We start from the raw sequence: 26488 nt of genomic DNA on the forward strand, positions 1-26488 counted from the left end.
TGCAAAATTATAGGACACTGTAGGATAGGATAGGATAGTATATAATAGCACAACCAGGAAATTAACATTGGTACAGTCAAGATACAGCACATTTCCTTCCCCATAAGGATTCTTCATATTGCTCTTTTATACCCATGTGGTCTTCCTTCCAGCCCCCAACCTCTCCTTAACCCCTGGCAATCACTAACCTGTTCTCCATTTCTATTATTTTGTAATTTAAGAATGTTACATAAGTGGAATCATGTAGTATGTAACCTTATGGGATTGGCTTTTCTCATTCAGCATAATTCTCTGGAGAGTCATCAGGTTGTTGTGTGTATCAGTACCTTGTTCCTTTTTGTTACTGAATAGTATCCCATGGTATGGATGTACCATGATGTGTTAACCATTCACCCATTGAAGATTATCTGGGTTGTTTCCAGGTTTTGGTTATTAGAAATTAAACTGCTTTAAACATTTGTGTGCAAGTATTCATGTAAACATAAATTTTCATTCTTCTGGGAGTGCAATCACTGGGTCATATGGTAGTTGTATCTTAATGTTTGTAAGAAACTGACAAGCTGTTTTCCTGAGTAACCGTACATTTTACATTCCAATCAGCAGTATATGAGTGAGGATGAGGGAGAGCCGCATCCTCACCAGCATTTGGTATTGTCACTTTGTTGTGATTTTTATTGTTATATTTACTTTCTAATTGGTCTTGGGATCTCTATCTTGAGAGGGCCATAAGGCAAGTAGCCTCACTCTAGGAGAGCCCTAGCAGGGATTGGGGAGCTGAGTTAGGTTTGTGCGTGTGTGTCAGGTGAGACACATGAGGAAGTGAAACCAGAATGAAACGAGATTTACTCATAGGGCCCAGAGAGGTTAAGGTTAAGGAAGGATGCGGGGAGCTGAGGGAGGGGAGAGAGAAAGAGAGTGAGAGGGAAAAGGGGATATCGGTGGGACTATGCCTTTTTTAAGGTACATAGGCATTATCCTGTAGGCTTTCCTGTGGGGGTTGTGGATTGGCTAGTTTAAAGCAAACACTCGTGAAGGGAGATCTTATTTACATGACTGTGGTGTTGACCATTAGGTTTTTATCGTGGTCAGCAGCTGTGGGGAATATTGAGTTTTTGGTCAGTGAGATGAACAAGTCTATATTGCAGACAGTCACACAGGCAAGGGAAGTTTTTTTTTTTTTTTGAGACGGAGTCTCGCTTCCATCCAGGGTAGAGTAGAGGGGCGTGATCTCGGCTCACTGCAACCTCTGCCTCCTGGGTGGGTTCAAGCGATTCTCCTACTCTCCTGCCTTAGCTTCCCAAGTAGCTGGGACTACAGGCATGCACCACCACACCCAGCGAATTTTTGTAGTTTTTAGTAGAGACGGGGTTTCACTATATGTTGGCCAGGCTGGTCTCAAACTCATGACCTCAGGTGATCTGCCTGTCTCGGCCTCCCAGAGTGCTGGGATTACAGACGTGAGCCACTGTGCCCGGCCGGGAAGTTTTAACTAGGCCAAGATGGAGGGCTATAGCTGGGTTTCAGATAACTTATGTTAGATCTAAAAATGGATGCTGAGTCAGCAACCATAATAAAGAAATTTTTGACACTTTTTAATTTTAGCCCAGTCTTATAGGTAAGTGATAAGTCATTGTCATGTTAATTTGCATTTCCCTAATGGCAGATGATGTTAAATATCTTTTCATGTGCATATTTGCCGTTTGTATGTCTTGTTTGGTGAAGTGTCTCTTCACGTCTGTATGACTTTGTCAGGGCTCCCATAACAGAATGCTACAAACTGGATGACTTAAACAATGGAAATTTTTTTTCTCCAGTTTTGGAGGCTAGAAGTCCAAGATCAAGTTTCTTCTGAGGTCTCTCTGCTTAGCTTGCAGATGGCTGCGTTCTCATATTCTCACATGATCTCTTTATGTATCCAAATTTTCTCCTTTTTAAAAGGACAGTAATCACATTGGATTAGGGCCCACCCAGTGGCCTCATGTTAATTTAATCACCTCTTTAAAGGCCCTAGCTCCAAATACAGTCTGTTCTGAGGTACAGGGGTTAGAGCTTCAACATGTGAGTTTTGGGGGTATACATTTCAGCTGCTAATAGTGTCTTTTGCCTATTTCCTAGTTGATTATTTATTTTACTGTCAAGTTTTGAGAGCTGTTTATATATCTTAGGCACTAGTCACTTTGTTGTGATTGGCAATTATTTTCTCCCAGTCTGTAGCTTGTCTTTCCACCTTTGTATTAGTCTGTTCTCACACTGCTAATAAAAACATACCCAAGACTGGGTACTTTATAAAGGAAGGAGGTTGAATTGACTCAGTTACACATGGCTGGGGAGGCCTCACAATCATGGCAGAAGGCAAGGAGGAGCCAAGTCACGTCTTACATGGTGATAGGCAAGAAGGTGTGTGCAGGGGAACTCCCATTTATAAAACCATCAGATCTTGTGAGATTACTATCTCACTAGAATAGCATGGGAAAGACCCATCCCCATGATTTAATTACCTCCTACCAGTTCCCTCCCATGACACGTGGGAATTATGGGAACTACAATTTGAGATGAGATTTGGGTGGTGACACAGCCAAACCACATCAGCCTCATAACAGAGTCTTTCCCAGAGCAAAAGTTTTAATTTTGATGAAGTCTATTTGGCCAATTTTTCCTTTTATGAATTGTGCTTTTCATGTCAAGTCTGAGTTTTCTTTGCCTAGCCTGAGATCCCAAAGATTGTCTTCTATGTTTTTACGTTTATAATTTTACTTTTAACATTCAAGTTCGTGATTAATTTTGAGTTAATTTTTGTATAAAGTGTGAAAGTTAAGGTTGAGCTTCTTTTTTCTTTTTTTTTGCCTATGGATATCCAACTGCTCTGGTACATCTCTTTCATTGAATTGCTTTTACATTGTTGTAAAAAATCAGTTGAACATATTTGTTGTTTTTATATCTGGGTCTTCTGTTTCATTGATTTATGTATTCCTCAGCCAATACTACACAGTCTTGATTACTATAGCTATATAGTAGGTCTTCAACTTTAGTAGTTTGCTTCTTCTCACTTTATTCATCTCTTTCAAAATTGTTTTAGTAGTTTGTTTTCTTTTACTTCCTATGTAAATTTTAGGTTAAACTTGTCTATTGTCTACTTGCTGGGATTCTGATATTTATATATCAATTGGAGAATTGACAGTTTTTACCATATTAAAATTTCCAGTCTGTCATTATGGCATGCCTGCTTATTTAGATATTCTTTGACTTCTTTTATTGGTGTTTTGTAGATACTGTACATGTTTGGTTACACTGATTTCTGTCTCCTCATGCCCACTTAAGGACACCTCTCCAGCAGTTCTCTACACTTAACATCATTAGTTTTTGGCTCTACCAGATCATTTCTGTTAGTGATCATTTCTCTCATCTTAGAAAACAAAAGCAAAATAAAAAACTTTAGTTTTCTTTGATTCCATGTCACTTCTGGCTACCGCCCAACTTCTTTGTAATGAAATTCTTAAAAAGTTGTTTGTACTTGCTGTTCCCAGTTCCTTTTCTTCCATCTTTTAAGTCAACTGCAGTCTAACATGTGCCCCACTTTCCAAGTAATATGACCTCTATATTGTTAAATCCAATGATTACTTGCAGTCTTCATTCTTCCTGACTTTTCAATAGCATTGATGTAGTTGATCTCTCTTTGATAAACTTCACTTTTCTTCAGGGAAATACAAATCAAACAAGATAAAATTAGGTAGCCATTGGATCTCCCCAAATTAAGAAGTCTGAGAGGCTGGGCGCTGTGGCTCACGCCTGTAATGCCAGCACTTTGGGAGGCCGAGGTGGGTGGATCACAAGGTCAGGAGATCGAGACCATCCTCATCCTGGCTAACACAGTGAAACCCCGTCTCTACTAAAAATACAAAAAAAAAAAAAAAATCAGCCGGGCGTGGTAGCGGGTGCCAGTAGTCCCAGCTACTCGGGAGGCTGAGGCTGGAGAATGGTGTGAACCCGGGAGGCGGAGCTTGCAGTGAGCTGAGATTGCACCACTGCACTCCAGCCTGGGTGACAAAGCGAGTCTTCGTCTCAAAAAAAAAAAAAAAAAAAAAAAGTCTGATAAATCCAAGTATAGTGAAAGAGAACTCACACATTGCTAATGAGAGCATAGATTGTTACTACTACTTTGAAAGATAGTTGAAGATATTTATAAGTTCTATTAAAACTAATACGTACTTACCCTAGAGAAACTTTTACAGATGAGACCCATATAAGATTGTTCATTGCAGTATGGTTTGTAGTAGCAAAAAGTATAAGCAACCTGTATTTTAATAGGTGCTTTGTTTTGAATGTCTCTTCTAAAACTCATGTTGAAATTTAATTGTCATTGTGATGGTATTAAGAGGTGGGACTGCTGAGAGGTGATTAGGCTAAGAGGGCTCTGCCTTCATGAATGGATTAATGTCCTTATCAAGAGACTGAGTTTGTTATTCGAGAATGGGTGGTTCTAAAAGCGAGTTTAGTCTTCTCGTTTGCTGTCTCATGCTCTCTTGCCCTTGCACCTTCCACCATGGGATGATGCAGCAAGAATGGCCTTGCCAGATGTGGGCCCCTTCACCTTGGACTACTCAGCCTTCTGAACTGTAAGAAATACTTTATTTTCTTTATAAATTACCCAGTCTCTAGTATTCTGTTATAGCAACACAAAATGGACTAAGACAGTAGGAGAATATATCTCGCTTATTCATGTAATGTAATACCATTTAGCAATTACATTGAATAAAGTATGTATCAGCACAGATAAATCTCAAAAACATAATGTTAACTGAAAAATTCTAGGTGTGATAGGGTAAGTACTGTATGATGTATTTGTATATAACTGAGTGTTAAGTGGGTTTTTTCTTGTCACCTTAGCGTTTTTCCTGGAGCCTAAAGCTAAGGATAGTAGCTGATAAAGCTGATAAAGCTGCATTATAAAGAGATGGTGTTGAATTTTTTGGCATGTGGCCATGATTTGTTCTGGAACTTTAGCACCTCCAGCCTATACAAGATAAAAAAAGAATTTAATGTGAGGAAGGATTCTTTGAAGAGTTATCAGCTCAAAATGGAGTGCTGTAGTCTTTACATTATCTTCTCTGTGGGTGAAAAACAATTTCTCTGAGAGATTGGAGGACTTTTCAGGAAGGAAGATGGTCCTTTAGCTGGATGCCTGCTGGGTTGCAGAAAATAGTTAGGCCTTCCTCCCTGGAATGTTACCTGAGTAAAGTGTTAGAGAATTCTTGGGAAAAGTATGATTTGGGTCTCCTGGAGTTATGGAAGGCCCAGAGACTGGGGCCTGCTGCTGCATTCCTGGAGAAGAATAAATGTAACAGATATATAAAATAGCTTTGCAGTGGAAGAGCTGGAAGAGAGGGCTTTCACTATGTGTCCAGTGATATTGAGTCAAGAGCATTTCCTTTGGGCCAGGCAAACACTTTAGATGCTGTTTAGTCTAGTGCTGTCTTGAAAGAAACTTAACAAAGAAAGTTGTCTACTCAGCAGAGACAACCTCAGATATGTGCCACTGGAGTAGGAGCTGAGGAAGAGTTTTAAGAATTGTGCTGGAGAATGTCTCGTTTGTACCAGAGAATATTACAGAGGGAATTCTTGTCAGAGAAAGCCAGAAGTGGACAGTGACTGAAGTGATAAACAACAGATTTTATTCAGGAACTTTGCAATAGTGGAAAAGATACCTCAGTGTAGAACTGGGCTCAATTCCAAATACAGCAAGGACAGGTGGGGATTTATAGTCAACAAGTAGAATGAGGGGTAGTCAGCAGATGGAAAATTACCAAGAGAAGACATCAGGGATGGGGGATTCTTGCTAAAACAACTTAACAGAATTCCCCACCTTCAGTATCTGATGACCTTGGCCTGCCTGACTTAGGTCTAATTGACTTAGCAGAATTCTTGCAAAAATTGGGATATGCAGGCCCCCAAATGGCAAGGGTCGACGTTGAGGCCTAGTTGAGAAGAGGGCTCAGAGGAGCCTGACTAAAGTTTGGTCAAGTAGAAAGTTAGTCCCCACAGGGTGAATTTCAGATCTCTCAAAATGTCCTACAAGAGAGAGCCCAAGGTTAGGTTTCTCCCATGATTGAGGGTATTTGATAGCTAAGAGAAAACTACAAAGCTCCAGTCATGTGTATCAGTCTGTTTTCACACTGCTATAAAGAAATACCCGAGAGTGGGTAATTTATAAAGGAAAGATATTTAATTGACTCACAGTGCCACATGGCTGGGGAAGCCTCAGGAAACTTGCAATCACAGTGGAAGGGGAAGCAGACACGTCTTACGTGGTGGCAGGAAAGAGGAGAGGGATACGTGAAGGAGGAACTATCAAACGCTTATGAAACCATCAGATCTCGTAACTGTCTATTTATGAACTCACTATCTTGAGAACAACATGGTGGAAACCACTCCCATGATCAATCACCTCCCATCAGGTGCTTCCCTCAACACCTGGGGAATACAATTCAAGATGAGATTTGGATGGGGACACAGAGCCAGACCGTATCACCATGGAATACAGATTTTATCTCTTCTCACTTCACTCTTATTTTCATCCTTTAATAGGCACAATAATGGTTTCCCAAAGATATCAGGTCCTAATCTCTGGAACCTATAAATGTTACCTTATCAGGAAAAAGAGTTTTTACAGAGATAATTAAGTATCTTGAGATGGAGGGATTATTTTGGTTAGCTGAGCCCTAAATGTAATCACATATATCCATATAAGAGGGAGGTGGAGGGAGATTTGAACATATACACAGAGGAGAAGGCAATGTAAAAACAGTGGAGAGAGATTTGAAAATGTTGGCCTTGATTATGCCAGTACCCAAGAGGGCTAGAAGAGGCAAGGAACGGATTCTCCCCTAGAGCCTCTGGAGGGAGCAGAGTGTGTGGCCCTACTGACATTTTGACTTTAGCCCAGTGATGATTTTGGACTTCTGACCTCTAGAACTATAAGATAATGAATTTGTGTTGTTTTAAGCCACTAAATTTGTGGCAATTTATTAGAGCAACAATACTAAACTAGCACATATACCACCACACAATATATACAGATTTCAAAAAGTTCCTGGAAAATGGGTATTATGAAAAAACTATACGGGGATTTCAAAAATTTTTTTGCACCAAAATAATCTTTTAGCTAGTTGTAACATGTCTAAACCATATCTAGTTTGAGGCATTAAGAAGGGTAAGACAGGCCGTGACAGGCCGGGCGCGGTGGCTCACGCCTGTAATCCCAGCACTTTGGGAGGCCGAGGTGGGTGGATCACGAGGTCAGGAGATCGATACCATCCTGGCTAACACGGTGAAACCCCGTCTCTACTAAAAAATACAAAAAATCAGTTGGGCGTCGTGGCGGGCGTGTGTAGTCCCAGCTACTCGGGAGGCTGAGGCAGGAGAATGGCATGAATCTGGGAGGCGGAGCTTGCAGTGAGCCGAGATCCTGCCACTGCACTCCAGTCTGGGCAACAGAGCGAGACTCCGTCTCAAAAAAAAAAAAAAAAAAAAAAAAGAAGGATAAGACATAGTGTGAAAAGAGCCCCTATCAGAGCAACATGAATTCTATAAAATTGAAACAAGAACAAACATCAAATTTATGGTGAAGCTCGGGTATGATGGTGAAATCATTGATGCTTTGTGAAAAGTGTGGAGACAATGCCCCAAAGAAATCAGCAGTATATAAATGGATAACTTGTTTTAAGAAAGGGTAAGATGATGTTGAAGGTGAAGCTGGCGGCAGGAGACCATCGACATCAATTTGTGAGGAAAAAATTCATCTTATTCATGCCTTAATTGAACAGGGTGGAAGATTAACAGCAGAAACAGTAACAAACACCATAGACATCTCAATTGGTTCAGCTTATACAATTCTGACTGAAAAATTAAAGTTGAGCCAACTTTCCACGAGATGGGTGCCAAAACCCTTGCATACATATTGGCTGCAGACAAGAGCAGAGTTTTTAATCAAGATCCTGAAGCATTTATTTGAAGAATTGTAACAGGAGATGGACACGTCTTTACCAGTACGATCCTGAAGACAAAGCACAGTCAAAGCAGTGGCTACCAGTGGTCTACTCAAAGCAAAAGCAAAAAGTCAGGAGTAAAGGTTGTGGTAACAGAATTTTGGATGCTCAAGGCATTTTGCTTGTTGACTTTCTGGAATGCCAAAGAATGACAACATCTGCTTATTATGAGAAGGCTAGCCAAAGCTTTAGCAGAGGAAAATGCCTGGGAAAGCTTTACCAGAGAGTTCTTCTCTACTATGACAATGCTCCTGCTAATTTCTCTCATCAAACAAGGGCAGTTTTGTGAGTTTCAATGGGAAATCATTAGACATCCACCTTACAGTTCTGAATTGGCTCCTTCTAACTTCTTTTTGTTCCCTAATCTTAAAACATCTTTAAAGGGCACCCATTTTTTTCAGGTAATAATGTGAAAAATATTGCATTGACTTGGTTAAATTGCCAGGACCTTCAGTTTTTTAGGGTTGGACTAAATGATATCATCATTTACAAAAGTGTCTTGAACTTGATGGGGCTTATGTTGAGAAGTGAAGTTTATATTTTTAATCTTTTGACTCCATTTTTTCTGCAAACTTTTTGAAGTCCTCTCATACTCCTCACCTTACGATGGGACCACATCCCGGTAAACTCATCATTAGTCAGAAATGCATTTAATAGTCTGTTAAATCCATCATAAAGTTAAAAATTGTAAGTTGAACCCTTGTGAGTCCAGATACTTTTCTACTTATGGTGGTGGTTATGTCCTGATAAACCCATTGTAAACTTGAAAAAATTATTGTCCACCATCCTTAGTCATCTGTAATAATTTATTTGCATAGCACAGGGGTACACATAATAGGTCATTTAATTGCCTGGTACAAGGAAGGCTATGGTGACTCTTGAATTGGGAATTGAATTGTGATTTGTAAAGGTTTGCCTGAGCCTGAGATGGGGTGTGTCTTCTAAGTAGAATAGCTAACATGAGCACAAAGATACTGAGGTTTTTAAAAGTACATGACTTCTTGGAATGGCTGGTGTACGTAAATGTGTAGGATGTGTAGAAGGGAATGGTGGATACTAAAGCTGTAAAAAGCAAATTGGGACCACTTCATGAAGGATTTTGTATGATTGCCAAAATGTCCTCTCTTTACCCCTATATGTATGATTTTAAGGATTTTAAGTAAGGGAGTGATAGGGACAGTAATATGGGTAAACTATTTGTGATAATATTAATACAGAGGAAGGGACGGATTTGTTTTGAGAAAAGAAGCATTGCGACTTGGTGAGTATTTGAAGCTGTGGGATAAAGAATCAAGGGGGAATTAGTTTTCTTTTTCTTTCTTTTCTTTTTTTTAAAGAGATGGGATCTTGTTCTGTTGCCCAGGAGTGCAGTGGTGTGATCACAGTTTACTGTAGGCTCAAGTGATCCTCCCACCACAACCTCCTGAGTTGCTGGGATTACAGGTGTGTGCCATCAAGCCTGGCTAATTTTTTTATTTTTATTTTTATTTTTATTTGTTTTTGAGACAGTCTTGCTCTGTCGTCCAGGCTGTAGTGCAGTGGCATGATCTGGGTTGAAGTGAATCTCCTGCCTCAGCCGCCTGAGTAGCTGGGATTACAGGCACCTGTCACCATGCCTGGCTAATTTTTGTATTTTTAGTAGAGATGGGGTTTTACCATGTTGGTCACACTGGTCTTGAACTCCTGAACTCAAGCAGTCCACCCGCCTCGGCCTCCCAAAGTGCTGGGATTACAGGCATGAGCCACTGTGCCTGGCCTTTTTAGTTTTTATTTTTAGAGACAGTCTCACTATGTTCCTCAGGCTGGTCTCAAAACTCCTGGCCGCACGTGGTCCTTCCCCATCAGCCTCATGAGTTGTGGGGATTATAGGTAAGCACCACTGCACCCAGCTGAATTTTTCTAGCTTGGACATTTTGATAGTTAGAAATGCCTTCTAGTAAATAGCACAGGAAAGGCGGAAGTATAAATTGTGGGGATGGTGGAAAGGAAAAAAAAATCTTTAGGTGATCTTCTAAAATCGCATATCTAATTCTGTTACTTCCTTCCTCAAAAATCCCTGATTGATCCCCGTTGCCTGCTGAACTAGATGCCTAAATGTCGTATTCTTAGTCGAAGATGGGGTTTTTGCACTTCTTCTAAGAGATAGTTTACAGTACTTTTTAGGATTTTCAGTTACATGTCTTTGCCATTCAAATTACATTTTGGTAATTACATTTAAATAATTTACATGTGCACTTGATGCAAACATTAAAAAAACCAAAATAAAACAACTTAAAATACTTAGAAGGTACTTCTTCCTTGAAATTTTCCGGAGTCATTTTATGTCTGCCCTAGTTTTTTGGGCCCTAGTGGAAATGTGGCCATGACTTGAGTGTGGGCTGCTGATAAGAACAGTTGGCCTGTGGTGGAGAAGGGAGGTCAAGGGGAAGAGTGAAGGTCACTTTCATAATATTATCAACTAGGAGATACATAAAAATAATATTGGTCATAATCTTTACAGGATGAAATTGAGAATCTCCAATGAAATATTAAATTGGCCATATTCTATAATGTAAGAGCCTGTTGGCATTTTTATGCCCAATCAAGTGGGCATTTTTATCCATATACAGTGTTATGCATTCCCTGGAATATATTTGAATAAGGATGATTGAACAACTTTATGATGAAGAAACACTAAATACATTGACTATTAAAAATGGAGGAAAAATAATAGGAAATAAGGAAGTATTCTCATTTTACTATTCCAATATTGCATTTGATGTTTTTGCCAATGCCATCGGCCATAGAGTGAAAACACACACTCTCTCTCTCTCTGTCTCTCATGCGTGCGTGCGCGCGCAGAAGAGTTGATTATATTCTTACAGTATTCAAAGATATCTAAAATCAGAGATGATATTTTAACATTGTGGCTGGATATAAGATAAATCTGTGAGCATTAGTAGTAAAACCATATACTAGTTATAACCAGCTCCAAAATACAATGAAAATGATTTATATAGATCCATTTACACACTACTTACCAAACTAAACAACTTTCAGAATCATATTAGTCCGGATAAGCTATGTTTTGCTGCAGTGACAACCCTGAATTTCAGTGGCTTAGCTGAGTGTGGTGGTGTGCACCTGTAGTACCAACTACTCAGGAGGCTGAGACAGGAAGATTGCTTGAGCCCAGGAGTTCGAGGCTGTAGTGGTTGATGATCACATCTGTGCATAGCCACTGTACTCTAGCCTGGGCAACATAGTGAGACCTTGTCCCTTAAAAAAATGTTAGTAGTTTATGTTGCACATACATTGTGGGTGGGATAGTAGCTTTTCTATCCAGTGATTATCTCTACTTTCTAGAAGATTGCCAGTCTCCTTGGCAGTTGGAAAGAGAGACTGGGGAATTGCATATTGGCTCTTAAACTTGTTCTCTGAAAGCAACAGATCCTTTTTATTCATATTCCATTGGTTAAGATCACATGGTCAATCACTTGGACACACTTATCTTTCAAAGGGCCAAGGGTGTACAGTTCAACTTTGTACCTGAGAAGAGAACTGAAAATATTTCAGGAATAGCACAAATAATTGTAGCAGTATTGAAATATAAAAATGAAAACCAAAAAAGCACAAGGAAAAGATTAATACATATGACTATAAAGGGTATAATCTTTGAATTATATTGAAAGCATAAATGAACAATTCTAAACATGGAAGTCTTTAGATCAGTCTGAAAAAGATTAATATTTAATCTTATATATATATAAAAGTCTAATACAAATATATTAAGCAAATTTCAGGAGTCAAGTACAATAAAATGACCAAAAGATATGAACAGGTAATTCCCAAAAGATATGAACAGGTAATTCCCAAAAGATGAACTAGGATAGGAAAATATATTTAAAGTTGGAATTGCAAGGTTTTTTTTTTTTTTTTTTTTGAGACAGAGTTTTGCTCTTGTTGTCCAGGCTGGAGTGCAGTGGCATGATCTGTGCTCACTGCAACCTCTGCCTCCCGGGTTCAAGCAATTCTCCTGCCTCAGCCTCCTGAGTAGCTGGGATTACAGACATGCACCACCACGCCCAGCTAGTTTTGTATTTTTAGTAGAGACGGGGTTTTCTCCATGTTGGTCAGGCTGGTCTCAAGCTCCCGACCTCAGGTGATCTGCCCGCCTTGGCCTCCCAAAGTGCTGGGATTATAGGCATGAGCCACCGTGCCCAGCAAGTCTTTCTTACTCTGTTTAAATAGTGGAGAATTTAAAAATAACACCCAGTGCCAGTGAGTTTATGGAGAAATAGTTAATCATGTATTGCTGTTCGGATTATAATTCTTTTGCAAAACAATTTAGATACCATGTCAAGAACCATAAAAATATTCATACTCTTTAAGAATCTGTCTCTAGGAGTTTATCCCAGTTAAAATGAAGAAATATTAAATGAGTTAAAGAAAGTATTTTTCAGTAGTGAGGAAGAATCCATCCATTTATTCTTTCATTTCATTTAAGGAAACCAGTATTATTTGTGCTAGGCTCTGTCCTAAGCACAGGGCATACACAAATGATTAAGATAGGATTCCCACCCTGTCATAGCTTAAAGTCTAATGGTGAAGAGAATGTTAGGAGAAGACAGAGAAGAGGAAAGCCTAAAATACACAATCTCAGTTCAGTTAGGACATGTAAGAATAACCTAAAAATGTTCAGCAATTGGGAAATGTTTCAGAACGTTTTGATATATTGGTGTATGCAGTGGTATATATTGGTATATGCAGAGTGACTAACAGTAGTTCAAAGGAGTACTTACAAAAACTATGTGTAATGGCATAAAGAAATGTAAAAGGGAAGAATATTAAGGGTGTGAGTACTATGATGATAGAGTATGTAAAAATACATAAACATTTGGGGAAATAAAGATTGTAAAGGAGTGTTGAAAGAAATCTGAAAAAAAAATAAGGTTAGATTAAAAACAATAGTTGCCCTTTAAAATACATAACTTGAGTCTAGTAATGAGAAAAACATCAAAGAAATCCCAGTTGAGGGTCATTCTACAAAATACCTGACTAGTTATTCTCAAAACTGTCAAGGTCATCAAAAACAAGGGAAGTCTGAGAAGTGTCACAGGCAAGAGTAGCCTAGGGAGCCATGATAACTACGTGTAAGGTGGTATCCTGGATGGGATCCTGGAACAAAAAGGACATTGGACAAAAACTAATGAACTCTGCACAAAGTATGGACTTAGTTAATAATAGTGTATCAATATTGGTTCTTTAAAGGTAATGTATCATACTGTTAGCTGTTGTTAATAGGGGAAACAGCATGGGGAATATGGGAACTACTCTCTTGACATTGTTTTTGTAAATCTAGGACTCTTATAAAAAATGAAGCTTATTTTTAAAGAGATAGGAAGAGGAGAGAAACTTATGCATATAGGCATTTACTTAAAAGTTCATCAGGCTGGGTGCGGTGGAGCACACCTGTAATCCCATCACTTTGGGAGGCCGAGGTGGGTGGATCACTTGAGGTCAGGAGTTTGAGACCAGCCTGGCCAACATGGTGAAACCCCGTCTCTACTAAAAATACAAAAATTAGCTGGGCTTAGTGGCACACATCTGTAGTCCCAGCTACTCTGGAGACTGAGGCAGGAGAATCAGTTGAACCCAGGAGGTGGAGGTTGCAGCGAGCCAAGATCATACCACTGCACTTCAGCCTGGGTGACAGAGTGAGACTCTGTCTCTAAATAAATAAATATTCATTCATCAAATGTCTGTGGAAAGACATTATAATATACTGCATACAATACGATACATATATTGTTACAAATACATGTATAGATAGGGATTAATGCTAGAAGGAAATGAAGTGAAAACCGTTATTTAAGGAAGCTAAGGTTGATGAATATTTTCCCAAATGTTTTCCTAAATCAGGTTTGTTCAGTCTTTCCTGAAAGACAGTTCATCACAAAATTAAATACCTCATGTTCTCACCCATACATGGAAGCTAAAGAAGTTAATCTCAGAAGTAGTGAGTAGAATAGTGGTTACTAGAGGCAGGAAAGAGGAGGAGGGGGATAGTTAAAGGTTGGTTAAGGGATATAAAAGTACAGCTAGTTAGGAGGAATAAGTCCTAGTGTTCTATAGTACTACAGACTGACTAACAATTTATTGTATATTTTCAAATATACAAACACAGATTTTTAATGTTCTCAACACAAAGAAATGATCAATGTTTGAGGTGATAGATATGCTAATTATCCTGTTTTGGTCATTGTACATTGTATACATGTATTGAAATATCACACTGTATCCCATAAATATGTACAATTATTATGTGTCAATTAAAAATAAAAGCCGAGAAAACATGGTGTTTCAGGTAGGTTTTAAGAGTCTGTCTTGAGTGTAGTGCCATCTGCTGGCAATGTTAACTAATTACATTTTAAAAGAGTTATTTTAGGATTTTATAGGGGAAACTTGTTTTTCTTGCCATTTGTTATTCACTTGGTTATATATTTTTATGCTTATGCCCTCTTTTTATTATGAACAATAAGCATTCCTTTAAAAATCCTTATGATATGCCTAGAATTTAGAAGAAATCACTACCTCAGGTTTTCCTTCGTTGCCAAATTTTTTTGCCTATTTCTATGGCTGTAACAAAATGCCTTTATTTTGCAAATGTAATTTGGGGTTAAATAATTTTTTTTTAAAAGGAGCATTATATGTGTGCTTTTTGTTTTATTTTGTTTTAAGACGTTTCGTTAGTATTAGGTAGAATTTAGAAATGAATCAAGTACCCGTAGAGACCCGTAATACCATAAATTTAAAGAATTAAATTTGAAGGGCAAGTCCCTTCCATTATCCTTCTTTCATAATATTTCTGAACTTACTATACTTCGTATACTATACTATACACCTGGGATTATCATAGACACGACAAGTCAAGGGCTCAGTCCCACAAGACTGAAGTCCCCACTTCAGATGCCAGTCACAAATCAGGCCTCCAGTACTTCTGGACTGACTGGCTATAAATTGGGTTCCCATGACTCCCTCCTCAGATTTGATAATTTGCATAAGTTGCTCACAGAACTCAGGGAAACACTTTACTTACATTTTTCAGTTTATTATAAAGGATACAACTCAGGAACAGGCAGATGAAAGAGATGTATGAGAGGAGGTCTGAGTGGGGGAGTGTGGTTTCCATGCCCTCTCCAGGCATACTACCCTCTCAGAACCTTAATGTCTCCACCAATCCAGAAACTCATCAAATGTTGTTTCAGGAGGTTTTATGAAACTTAATATTCAGCACCCCATTCTCCTTTCTGGAGGTCAGTAAGAAGAGTTGAAAATTCTAGCCCTCTAATCACTTGGTCATTCTAGTCACCAGCCCCCTCCTGAGGCTATGCTATATAGGGGCTCCACTCCAGGTCACTTCATTGGCATAAACTCTGGTGTAGTCAAAAGGGACTTTTAATGAATGACAAAAAACATTCCTATCACTCAGAAATTTCAAGCATTTTAGGAGCCTTGTGCTGTGAACCTGAGACAAAGACGGATTACACTTATACCGCAATAGGTCTAGCATTTTAAAAAGTTAACTAATTTGCACATAGACACTTGGCGAATAGTTGATTGGTTATATAATCCCATCAAGGTATGCAAATAAACATGTATTATGGCATCTCTCATATTGGCATATAAACTAGTATTTGCCCTATACCTGCTGTGTAAGATTGAGTCTTGTCATGTTGATTTCTCTTAGCAGCAGGGTTTATCGCAGCTCAGCTTATCCCAGCTCTTCTCATTCCTGTCTACTATTCCTGTCTACTGTCTGCTACCCATAGTAGCAGATTTTGGAGGTTATTTCTCTCCTTCCAATTCTCTTCAAAGCCAGGACTATTAAAACAAACAAACAAAAAAACCTTTTGACTGTCAACTAGATAATGTTAAGAATCTTCCAAGTGGCTATAATTTTTTAAAAATATATGAAATCATTTTATGTTCCCCTTAGAACTTGGAGAATGTCTAATCTAGAAGTTTCAGAACTTTTTTTTAGAAAGCAGCTAAACCTTTAATTGAAGAAATCTTGTATAAAGCTGCATGTCCTGGGGTTCCTACATAAGCAAACCCAAACCCAATTCAATGAAAACAGTGACATGAAACTTAAGTCTAACTAGAGACATTATCAGTTAGAAATCACCAGCTAACCTCTAACTTGGGACCTTTTACTGGATCATGATCAAATAAGGCAAATGCCTAGCTAGCTATGGCTAATCAAGTAATTGCTTTGCTTCCAAGTTCAGCCTGTTGAAACCCTCTGCTCATGCTCTGAAGCTGAGCTTACTGAACCTCTTCTGGTTATTAGTGTTGTCAGATTCATGAGTTGTCCTTTGCTTAGATAAACTCTGCTAAATTTAATTTGCTTAAAGTTTTTAATACCCAGTATCTAAAAACAAATAATGAAGTGGTTTGTTGAAGACAGGAATGAGGCTGAGTGCAGTGGCTCATGCCTGTAATCCTAGCACTTTGGGAGGCCGAAGTGGTGGATCACTTGAGGCCAGGAGTTTGAGACCAACCTGGCCAACTTGGTGAAAACCTGTCTCTACTAAAAATAGAAAAATTAGCCAGGTGTGGTGGTGTGTGCTTGTAGTCCCAGCTACTCAGGAGGCTGAGGCAGGAGAATGGCTTGTACCTGGGAGGCGGAGGTTGCAGTGAGCTGAGATCATGCCACTGCACTCCAACCTGGGTGACAGAGTGAGGCTCTGCCTCAAAAGAAGGGAATGAGTGTGTGGAGTTTGAAATCTCTGAGCTCTTCCACTCTTACCTTGAGGCACCTCAGAGGAACTTTTTGCTTATTTTATTCAAATCCCTTTTTACAAAGGAGAGATCCGTACTCTATAGTAGTTAATTGACTTGCTAGGTGTACCCTAGGTAGGGGAGTGGTGGACTTTTATTCATTAGCCTCTCAGTCATGGGTTTTTTTCTATTATACCAAGCTGCTTCTAATGGAATTACTGCATTCTTAAAAGTTACAATGACACACATACATATTTTAAAATTAGTATTGCTTTTCTTGGTAGAAATAGCAATTAAATTGCTTCTTGGTTTCCATTAACATCGAGGAAAAATTACAGGATTTTATTTTATTTTCTTTTTGAGACAGAGTCTCACTCTGTTGCCCAGGCTGGAGCACAGTGGCGTGATCGTGGCTCACTGCAAGCTCCGCCTCCCAGGTTCACACCTTTCTCCTGCCTCAGCCTCCCGAGTAGCTGGGACTACAGGCGCCTGCCACCATGCTGGACTAAATTTTGTATTTTTTAGTAGAGACGGGGTTTCACTGTGTTAGCCAGGATGGTCTCAATCTCCTGACCTTGTGATCCACCCGCCTCTGCCTCCCAAAGTGCTGAGATTACAGGCGTGAGCCACTGCACCCGGCCAAATTACAGGATTTTAAAGAGTTGAATTAACTAAATATTTGTATGTTGAAAATATATTTAATATATAATAGCAAATTTTTAGCTTAAAAATTATCTATGTTTGTTAGATATGTTTATTTATATGAACATGTTAAAAATATGTTTTATAATTAGAACTGTTACTCCTAGGCCTATTGATAGTTGTGGTTATCTTGATAGAGTGTTGTCATTTGTCACATTGACAAGGTACTAGTCCTAGAGATAAACCAGTATCCAGTCTGTTTAAAAGTGAGAAATAAAGTTCTTTATTACAAAATTTGTTTGGTAATAAAGTAGGTTGGAGATTTTCATATACACCTTTTCTTTAGTGAGTATAACTCTGCCACTGTAGAATTACTCGAGATATGTTTAGTTAAAGGCATATTTTAAAAATCAGATACCTTTTACTAAGGAAATAAAAACAGCCTTATAGGAGGCACAAAACAGATACTTATATAGGTTAATTTTAATATGTTACTGGAAAAAAAAGTCTTAATTTCCAGTAACATTTATAAGCTCACATTTGGCAATGTCAGTGAAACAAACTGAGAATACAATTTAATCATTATGTACAGTAAGTGAGGTCTCTGGGCATGAAAATAAAATTAAAGTTTCTTGAAAACTTTATGATAGTAATCCTCAGAAAGAGACTTATTTTTATTCTGTGAATATTATTAGTATGTAAAAGCAATGTATTTGTCCATAGTAAAAAAGAATAGCAGTTTGCCATAGCACATTTTCAAAGTTTTTTCAAGTTATGTTATTACCTTTTGGATATTATGTTTTCCTCATCTGTGTTTTTACTTATTATTGGAAGGCTCTTGCTTATAATATTTGACGTATTTTTCTTCTCTACTTTGTCTTTCCATTCTGGATTGGAAGTCCTTCAGGATGACAGGCTACATTTTGTATACATGCACAGTGATGCTCTGAGCCATAGTGGAGCCTGATGCAAAAGGAAGAGTTAGTGATTCTGATGCTGTCTCTGTTTTAAAATGTTGATGTTTGGTTCATGGGTGTGTGTGTGTGTGTGTGTGTGTGTGTTTTGTTGCATTGGTTTTAGTTTAAAAATATTCCATTAAAATGTTGTTGTTTTTGTTGTTGTTGATCTTGATTACTGCGTATTTTGACAACCTCTTTAACGTTGCACATGTCTTACCCTATCCTGGGTGGGGTCCCAGTGTACATTGTAGAGAGCTTTATGTATAGCAGGCTCTCAATCCATGTTTTGTTGGGTATATTATTCCATTCTCTCTGAAAGATGTGATCAAGTTTTTATTCTTTTTCAGGTATCTTACAGCCATATAGATGTCAAAGTTGGAGTTTAAAAAAATTATTTTCCCTGTGGTTGGAGAGAATAGAATCAGAAAAGAAAATTTAGAAATAAGAAAGTGTTACTGGCTTAGAAGTATTTCTTTTTACCTTAACCCCACTGAATATAGAGCATAGAGAGATTGAAAACTGGAATTCTGTGGAGAAATTAAATAGAAAAGATTTAAAGAAATTAAATGGATAAGTCTTATGTATTGGCTTGCTTTGTCAGTTATTCAGAATATTGTATATACTCAAAATACTAAACCTACTTAAGCTACTCTATTTGAATAGAGTTTGAGAACAACCTCTTAAAAAATCATTTAGTGAACTATCTGCAGTATATTGTGAATCTTGGCTTAAGAATGATGTATATTTCTTTCTTCTAATGTGGGTATATAATTATAAATGTTAAAATGTATTTTAACATTGGCTATAGCATTTTCATAAGGAACTAAGCATTTACTTGTTGAAAGATTATATGCGAAGCAGAATTTGCTTGTGTGAAACTTTTAAATTCCTTTTCATTGAAAATATTCAGATTGATAGTCTTCTAAATTTATGGCTCAAACAAATTAGTTTTAGAACTTCCCACACAATTTGAATGGCTAGAGTAAGCTAAATACCTTTTTCCTCTAGTAAAATACTCTTAACTTTGTATGATTAAGTATCAGTGGTAGGTGGTTTATCAGAGGCAAGAGAGCATATGTTGTTCTAAGGATTTCTTTCCAAATCTTTTATGATTTATCCTTTTATTTATATTTACATATATGTTTGTTAAAAATATCAGAAACACAGCATTTTCAACAGATGTTATTGGAACTGAACAAACTCAGTTTTTCAGTTTTTATATAAAAGAAACAATTGTATTTTAGTGCTATGTTATATTGAGGAAATTGACTATATATACCAAATTTTGTATTTTTAATAGAAAATTACAGCATGTAAGCTTTGAATAGATGTAATATTCTTTGAAACTCATTTAAATTTTTATGTAAATTAAATTTTATATATATGGATTTTTATATAAAATCTTTTTAAAAGGATATTAACATTTTTAGGCCTATTCAAGCAGATTTACCTTTTATCAGCACTGCTCTGTTCCTTATTCATCTAATGGTAGCTTGGAGCATGAAGAAGTTTTAGGAAAGGTGATATCTGAGAATAATAGAAAAATAATATCCATAGGTTCCTTCCTTTAGGGCCTTAGAGTTTATTTGGGGAATAGAGTAGTGCATGTGATGAAGGTTTTAAAGTAGAGTGTTTAGAGCTGTGGGTCATACTAGAATAATAGAAAAATTGGTCAGAGAGAATGAGTTGATTTGATGACAAGGTAAGAGAGTTCTGTGGAGCTAAAGATTAATTTCAGTTGCTAAGTTGTTACTTGTTTCTAATCTTACAGATTTTTTTAGCTTGAGAATGTGTAAAATGGGTAGATCTCTTTGAACAAGCTTTTTCCCTAAAAAGTGTAGACTTGGCCGGGCACGGTAGCTTATGCCTTTAATCTCAGCACTTTGGGAGGCTGAGGCGGGCGGATCACGAGGTCAGGAGATCGAGACCATCCTGGCTAACATGGGGAAACCCCGTCTCAGCTAAATATACAAAAAATTAGCCGGGCGTGGTGGCACGTGCCTATAGTCTCAGCTACTTAGGAGGCTAGGCAGGAGACTCACTTAAACCCAGGAGGCGGAGGTTGTAGAGAGCCGAGATCGCGTCACTGCACTCCAGCCTGGGGGATAGAGTGAGACTCCATCTCAAAAAAATAAATAAATAAAATAAAAGAGTATAGACTTTCGAATAAGGTAAATTTAATTATTTCAGTAATTAGCATTTCTCAACACAAAAGCACTACTATAAAATATAGAAATATTTTCTGTACCCCTTTTTTCAATTCTTGCCTGTGTGTGATTTTCTTTTTAACAGGAAATCAAACCCCAAAGCCATTATAACCATGGATATGGTGAACCTCTTGGACGGAAAACTCATATTGATGATTACAGCACATGGGACATAGTCAAGGCTACACAGTAAGGTTTTTGTTGTAGTTGTTTTCTTTGGCATGTGTATTTCAAGTGAAATATGAATCTGAGTAACAGTCATATTACTTTGGGAAAAACATCAGTATATCTCAATTACAAAATTAGTTTATGGGCTGGTTGCGGTGGCTCATACCTGTAATCTCAGTACTTTGCGAGGCCGAGGAGGGTGGATCACCTGAGGTCAGGAGTTTGAGACCAGCCTGGCCAACATGGTGAAACCCCGTCTCTACTGAAAATACAAAAAATTAGCCAGGCATGGTGGCGGATGCCTATAATCCCAGCTACTTGGGAGGCTGAGGCAGGAGAATCGCTTGAACCCGGGAGGCGGAGGTTGCAGTGAGCCGAGGTTGCACCACTGCACTCCAGCCTAGGCAACAAGAGTGAAACTCTGTCACACACACACACACACACACACACACACACACACACACACACACACACACGAAAATAGAGTTTATTTCCCATTGGTTAATTGAATATGTCTATTTGCTTTTGATACTTGCTGGTCTTTCCAGAAGTATACTATTAGGCCCTAAGAATATTAAGGTTACTTATGGTGAGTTGGAAAACATTGTTGGAATTAAAGCACTTTAAATGGAAAACATCAATGTGCATCCAATATTCTCCCCCCTGCAACCAGGTACACAGATTAGAAATAAAATGTAGTTAATGTCATATTTACTTATTTAACCCGTGCTAAGGGAAATATCACAGTTTCTAAAATATCGTCAGAATACCAGATTATCAGTCTTTGAGATAGGCTAAGGAAAAGGATAAATCTGACTTTTTATAATGCAAATTATATGGAAGTTGAAATAACAACAGTTATTTTCATCTGCAAAGAGGAGAAACTAGTTCATAGATTCTTGAGCTTTAAGAATTGTCTGAAATTGGACAGATGTGGAAGTTCATGCCTGTAATCCTAAAACTTTGGGAGGCCAATGTGGGACCATCACTTGAGATCAGGAGTTTGAGACCAGCTTGGGCAATAGAATGAGACCCTGTCTCTGCAAAAAAAAAAAAAAAAAAAAGGGCATTGTATTACTTTGTTCTCTCACTGCTATAAAGAAATACCTGACAGTGGGTAATTTATGAAGAAAAGAGGTTTAATTGGCTTATGATTCTGCAGGCTGTACAGGAAGCATAGCGGCTTCTGCTTCTAAGGAGTCTTCAGGAAACTTTACAATCGTGGCGGGAGGTGAAGGGGAAGCAGGTACATCTTACCTGGCTGGAGCAGGAGGAAGAGAGAGTGGGGAGGAGGTATTGCACATTTCCAAACAACCAAATCTCATGAGAGCTCTATCACAAGAACAGTACCAAAGGGATGGTGCCAAACCATTCATTAAGGATCCACCCTCTTGATCCAATCACCTCTCACCAGGCCCCATCTCCAACATTGGGGATTACAGTTGAACATAAGATTTGGGTGTGGACACAGATCCAAACCATGTCAGGGGTGATGGCACACTCCTGTGGTCCCAGCTACTCGGAAGGCTGAGGTGGGAGGGCCGCTTGTGCCTGGGATTTCAAGGCTGCAGTGAGATATGGTCATGCCAATACACTCTAGCCTGGGCGAAGGAGTGAGACTCCATCTCAAAAAAAACAATCAAAAAAAGAATTGTCTGAAGTTCATTGCATCCCACAGAATTAATAGTCATATTTCCTTAGGGTGTGTATTTTTCTTGGTCTTTCTGATCATCTGCATATTTACTTCAAGAAGAAAGCATAAAGTGGTATCTGTTATGCCAGTAGGTCAACTAAGTAAAACAATATTTTTTATTTGTTTTGTGAAATTATGAAATAACTCTTTCCTAATATAAAGACTTGGTGTGCATTTGGTCTCTTAATATTCATTCTGTAGAGTGCTGGAAACCTTAACACTACTCAGTGCAAACCAAATCTCAGAGTAGTGTGATCTTTATTACAACTTGCTGAGGACGTGTGAATTACTTAACATTCTTACCTGGGCTCCAGAAAGAGCTTTGGACTTCCCTGAATGCCTTGGAATTACATACAGAATTTTGTGTGTTGGAGCATGTTTCTGGGTAGAGTCTGTGACTTTCATTGCATTTTTAAAGAGGTCTGTGATCACCAAAAAGATTAAAAATGATTGATCTGAACAATTTGATTTTAAGGTGATCTCATCTTTTGCGTGGGCTTTGAGTGCAACAACATAGAGAAATCCAGTGACGGCTATAAAGATTGTGTTTCTGTTTTCTTTTGTAGGTTTGTTTGTTTTTAGGTTTAAATAGGCTATCTTATCTAAATACAGATTGAGTATCCCTTATTCAAAATGCTTGGGACCAGAAGTGTTTTGGATTTTGGATTTTTTTGGATTTTGGAATATTTGCACATACACAATGAGAGATCTTTGGGGTGGGACTCAAGTCTAAACATGTTTATTTATGTTTCATATACACATAGCCCGAAGGTACTTTTATACAATGTTTTTTATGTTTTATGCACCTGTCACATGAGGTCATGTGTAGTATCTTCCATGTGAGGTATCATATGCTCAAAAAGTTTAGGATTTTGAAATATTTAATGTTTTGGATTTTTGAATTAGAAATGCCCAACCTGTACATGGTTTTTATTAGAATGACACATGTAATCTTGTTTTTTCTACACATAAAGCAACAACAAAAACTAGACAGACAAAACCCCAAAATTTGTGTCTTCAGAATGTAGTTTATTTTGTTCGTAGTCTTCCCTTTTCCACTTGATATTTGCTTAGGAATTGTTAATTATTTACAGTGGGAAGAAGAGGCACAATACTACATTTTGATACATAAGTTCAATTCACTTTTAAAAATACATGAATCCAGGCCGGGCACGGTTTCCTTAAGTTCTGTGTTTCCTTACTTTTAAGTCTAGTTGTTGCATCCATTATTGAGAGTTGCGGTGTTGAAGTCTCTAGCTCTTATTGTAGAACTGTCTGTTTCTCTCTTCAGTTCTGTCAATTTTTGCTTCAAATATTTTGATGATGCTATTAGGTTAAATGTTCAATGCTTTTAATTTATAATTGTTGTATCTTCTTGCTGCATTGAACCTTTTATTAATATGTAATGTCTTTGTCTTTTGTAACCATTCTTGATTTAAAGTTTATTGTCTGATATTAGTGTAGCAACTCTTGCTCTCCTCTGGTTACTATTTGCATGGAATTTCTTTTTTCATCCTTTAATTTCCAACTTATTTGCTTTTGGATCTAATTTCTAACTCATTTGCGTTTGTGTCTGTTGTAGATAGCGTATAGTTGGGTCTTTTTTACCCCAGTCTATTCTGCCAAACTGTCTTTGGGTTGGAGAGTTTAATCCGTTTACATTTAAAGTAATTACTAATAAAGAGGGACTTCTGTCATTTTGCCATTTCTTTTTTTTTTTTAGACAGAGTCTTGCTCTGTCGCCTAGGCTGGAGTGCCGTGGCGCAATCTCAGCTCATTGCCATCTCCGCCTACTGAGTTCAAGCAATTCTCCTGCCTCAGCCTCCTAAGTAGCTGGGATTACAGGCATGCACCACCACGCCCAGCTAATTTTTGTATTTTTAGTAGAGACGGGGTTTCACCATGTTGGTCAGGCTGGTCTCAAACTCCTGACCTCGTGATCCACCCTCCTCGGCCTCCCAAAGTGCTGGGATTACAGGCGAGAGCCACCGCACCCGGCCACCATTTGTTTTCTATATGCCATATAGCTTTTTTCCCCTCTCATTTCCTGCATTACTGTATTTTTTTGTGTTTAGTTCAGTTTTTGTAGTGAAATGTTTAAGTTTCTCATTCCTTTCGTGTATGTCCTATAGCTACTTTTCTTTGCGGATACTATGGATATTACACTTAACATCCTAAAGTTGGGCCGGGCACGATGGCTCACGCCTGTAAGCACTTTGGGAGGCCGAGGCAGGTGGATCACAAGGTCAGGAGGTTGAGACCATCCTGGCTAATGGTGAAACCCCGTCTCTACTGAAAATAAAAAAAAATTAGCCGGGCGTGGTGGCGGGTGCCTGTAGTCCCAGCTACTCGGGAGGCTGAAGCAGGAGAATGGCGTGAACCTGGGAGGTGGAGCTTGCAGTGAGCCGAGATCGCGCCACTGTGCTCCAGCCTGGGCTACACAGCGAGACTCCCTCTCAAAAAAAAAAAAAAAAAAAAAAAAACCTAAAGTTATAACACTAATTTGAATTTATGTTACTGAATTTATACAGATTAATGCCAATAACCTAATAAATGTGCTCCTTTACAGCCTCATCTATATGCTTTTTAGTTGTTGATGTCACAGAACTGCATATGTATACATTGTATTTCCAACAGACATAAAGTAATTATTTTAAATGCATTGGTCTCTAAAATTATATAGAAACAATATTTAGACACACAGACCAAAATTACAATAATACTAGTGTTTAATAATTTTTAAATTAATGTATTAGTCTCTTAAATCATGTAGAAAACAAAAAACTGGAGTTACAAATTATTGTTACGTCATGCTAGGTTTTGTAATTGCCCATGTATTGACTTTTATTGAGATCTTTATTTTTTCATATGCCTTTGAGTTACTGTCTAGTGTCCCTTAATTTCACCCGGCAAGTCTCCTTTGTTCAATTCTTGCAGGGCAGGTCCAGTGGTAACAGATTCTCTCAGTCATTATTTGGGAATGTCTTAATTTCTTCCCCTCTTTTGAAGGACAGTTTTGCTGAATATAGGAATTTTGGTTGGCATTGGTTTTCTTTTAGCACTTTGGATATGTCAGCCTGTTCCCTTCTGGCCTCCAAAGTTTCTGATGAGAAATCTGCTGATAATCTTATTGAGGATCCTTGTATGTGACCAGTTGCGTCTCTCTCGTTCCTTTCAAGGTTCTCTCTTTGTCTTTGTCTTTCAAAAGTTTGATTATAATTATGTCTCAGTGTGGGTGTCTTGGAGTTCCTTTTACGTTGACTTCACTGATGTTTATATTCAAATTTAGGAAGTTTTCAGCTATTGTTTTCTCAAATATTCTCTCTATGTCTTTCTCTCTCTCTCTCTTTTTCTGGAACTTCCACAATGTGTGTGTTGTTCTACTTGATGGTGTCCCACAGATCCCTTAGACTGTCTTCACTTTCCTTCGGTCTTTTTTCTTTCTGCTCCTCACACTTGATAGTAATTGCTATTGCTCTGTCTTCATGTTTGCTGACTCTTTCTTCTGTCTTTGAAGACATTCTGTCTCATTTCTGCCTTTGAATCCATATAATGACTTCAGTTATTGTACGTTTTAGTTCTAGAATTTCTTTCTGGTTTCTTTTTAGGTATTTTATCTTTTTATGAGTACAGGTGCTACCAGCTTGCATTGATTTGAGTTTTCCACCACTGCAAAAGTGGTGCAAAAGTGGTACACATTCAGTAGAAATCATGCTTCAAGTATGACCCATACAGCCATTCTTTTTTTTGTTTTATTTTTACTTTCAGTACAGTATTCAATAAATTACATGAGGCCAGGCACAGTGGCTGACACCTGTAATCTCAGCTCTTGGGAAGGCTGAGGTGGGCAGATCACTTGAGCCCAGGAGTTCAAGACCAGCCTGAGCAACATGGTGAAACCCCATCTCTACTAAAAGTACAAAAAAAGAGCCAAGCATGGTGGTGCACACCTGTGGTCCCAGCTACTAGGGAGGCTGAGGTGGGAGGATTGCTTGAGCCCTGGGGGTGGAGATT

General features: G+C 38.2%; 1 protein-coding gene across 2 annotated transcripts in view; it reads left to right on the top strand.

Annotated features, from left to right (window-relative positions):
• ZDHHC17 (zinc finger DHHC-type palmitoyltransferase 17) overlaps positions 1-26488 on the top strand; it is an 89897-nt gene that overhangs the window by 12882 nt on the left and 50527 nt on the right. Inside the window, exon 2 of one of the 2 annotated variants that reach the window (XM_054443365.2) lies at positions 20699-20802. The exons of the other annotated variant lie outside the window; for it this stretch is intronic. Within the exon in view, the coding sequence (XP_054299340.1) occupies positions 20699-20802 (104 nt within the window). The remainder of the gene's footprint in view (positions 1-20698; positions 20803-26488) is intronic. 2 annotated transcript variants of the gene reach the window in all.

The sequence above is a fragment of the Pongo pygmaeus genome, chromosome 10 (assembly GCF_028885625.2).
Source record: "Pongo pygmaeus isolate AG05252 chromosome 10, NHGRI_mPonPyg2-v2.0_pri, whole genome shotgun sequence".
Taxonomy (NCBI): domain Eukaryota; kingdom Metazoa; phylum Chordata; class Mammalia; order Primates; family Hominidae; genus Pongo; species Pongo pygmaeus.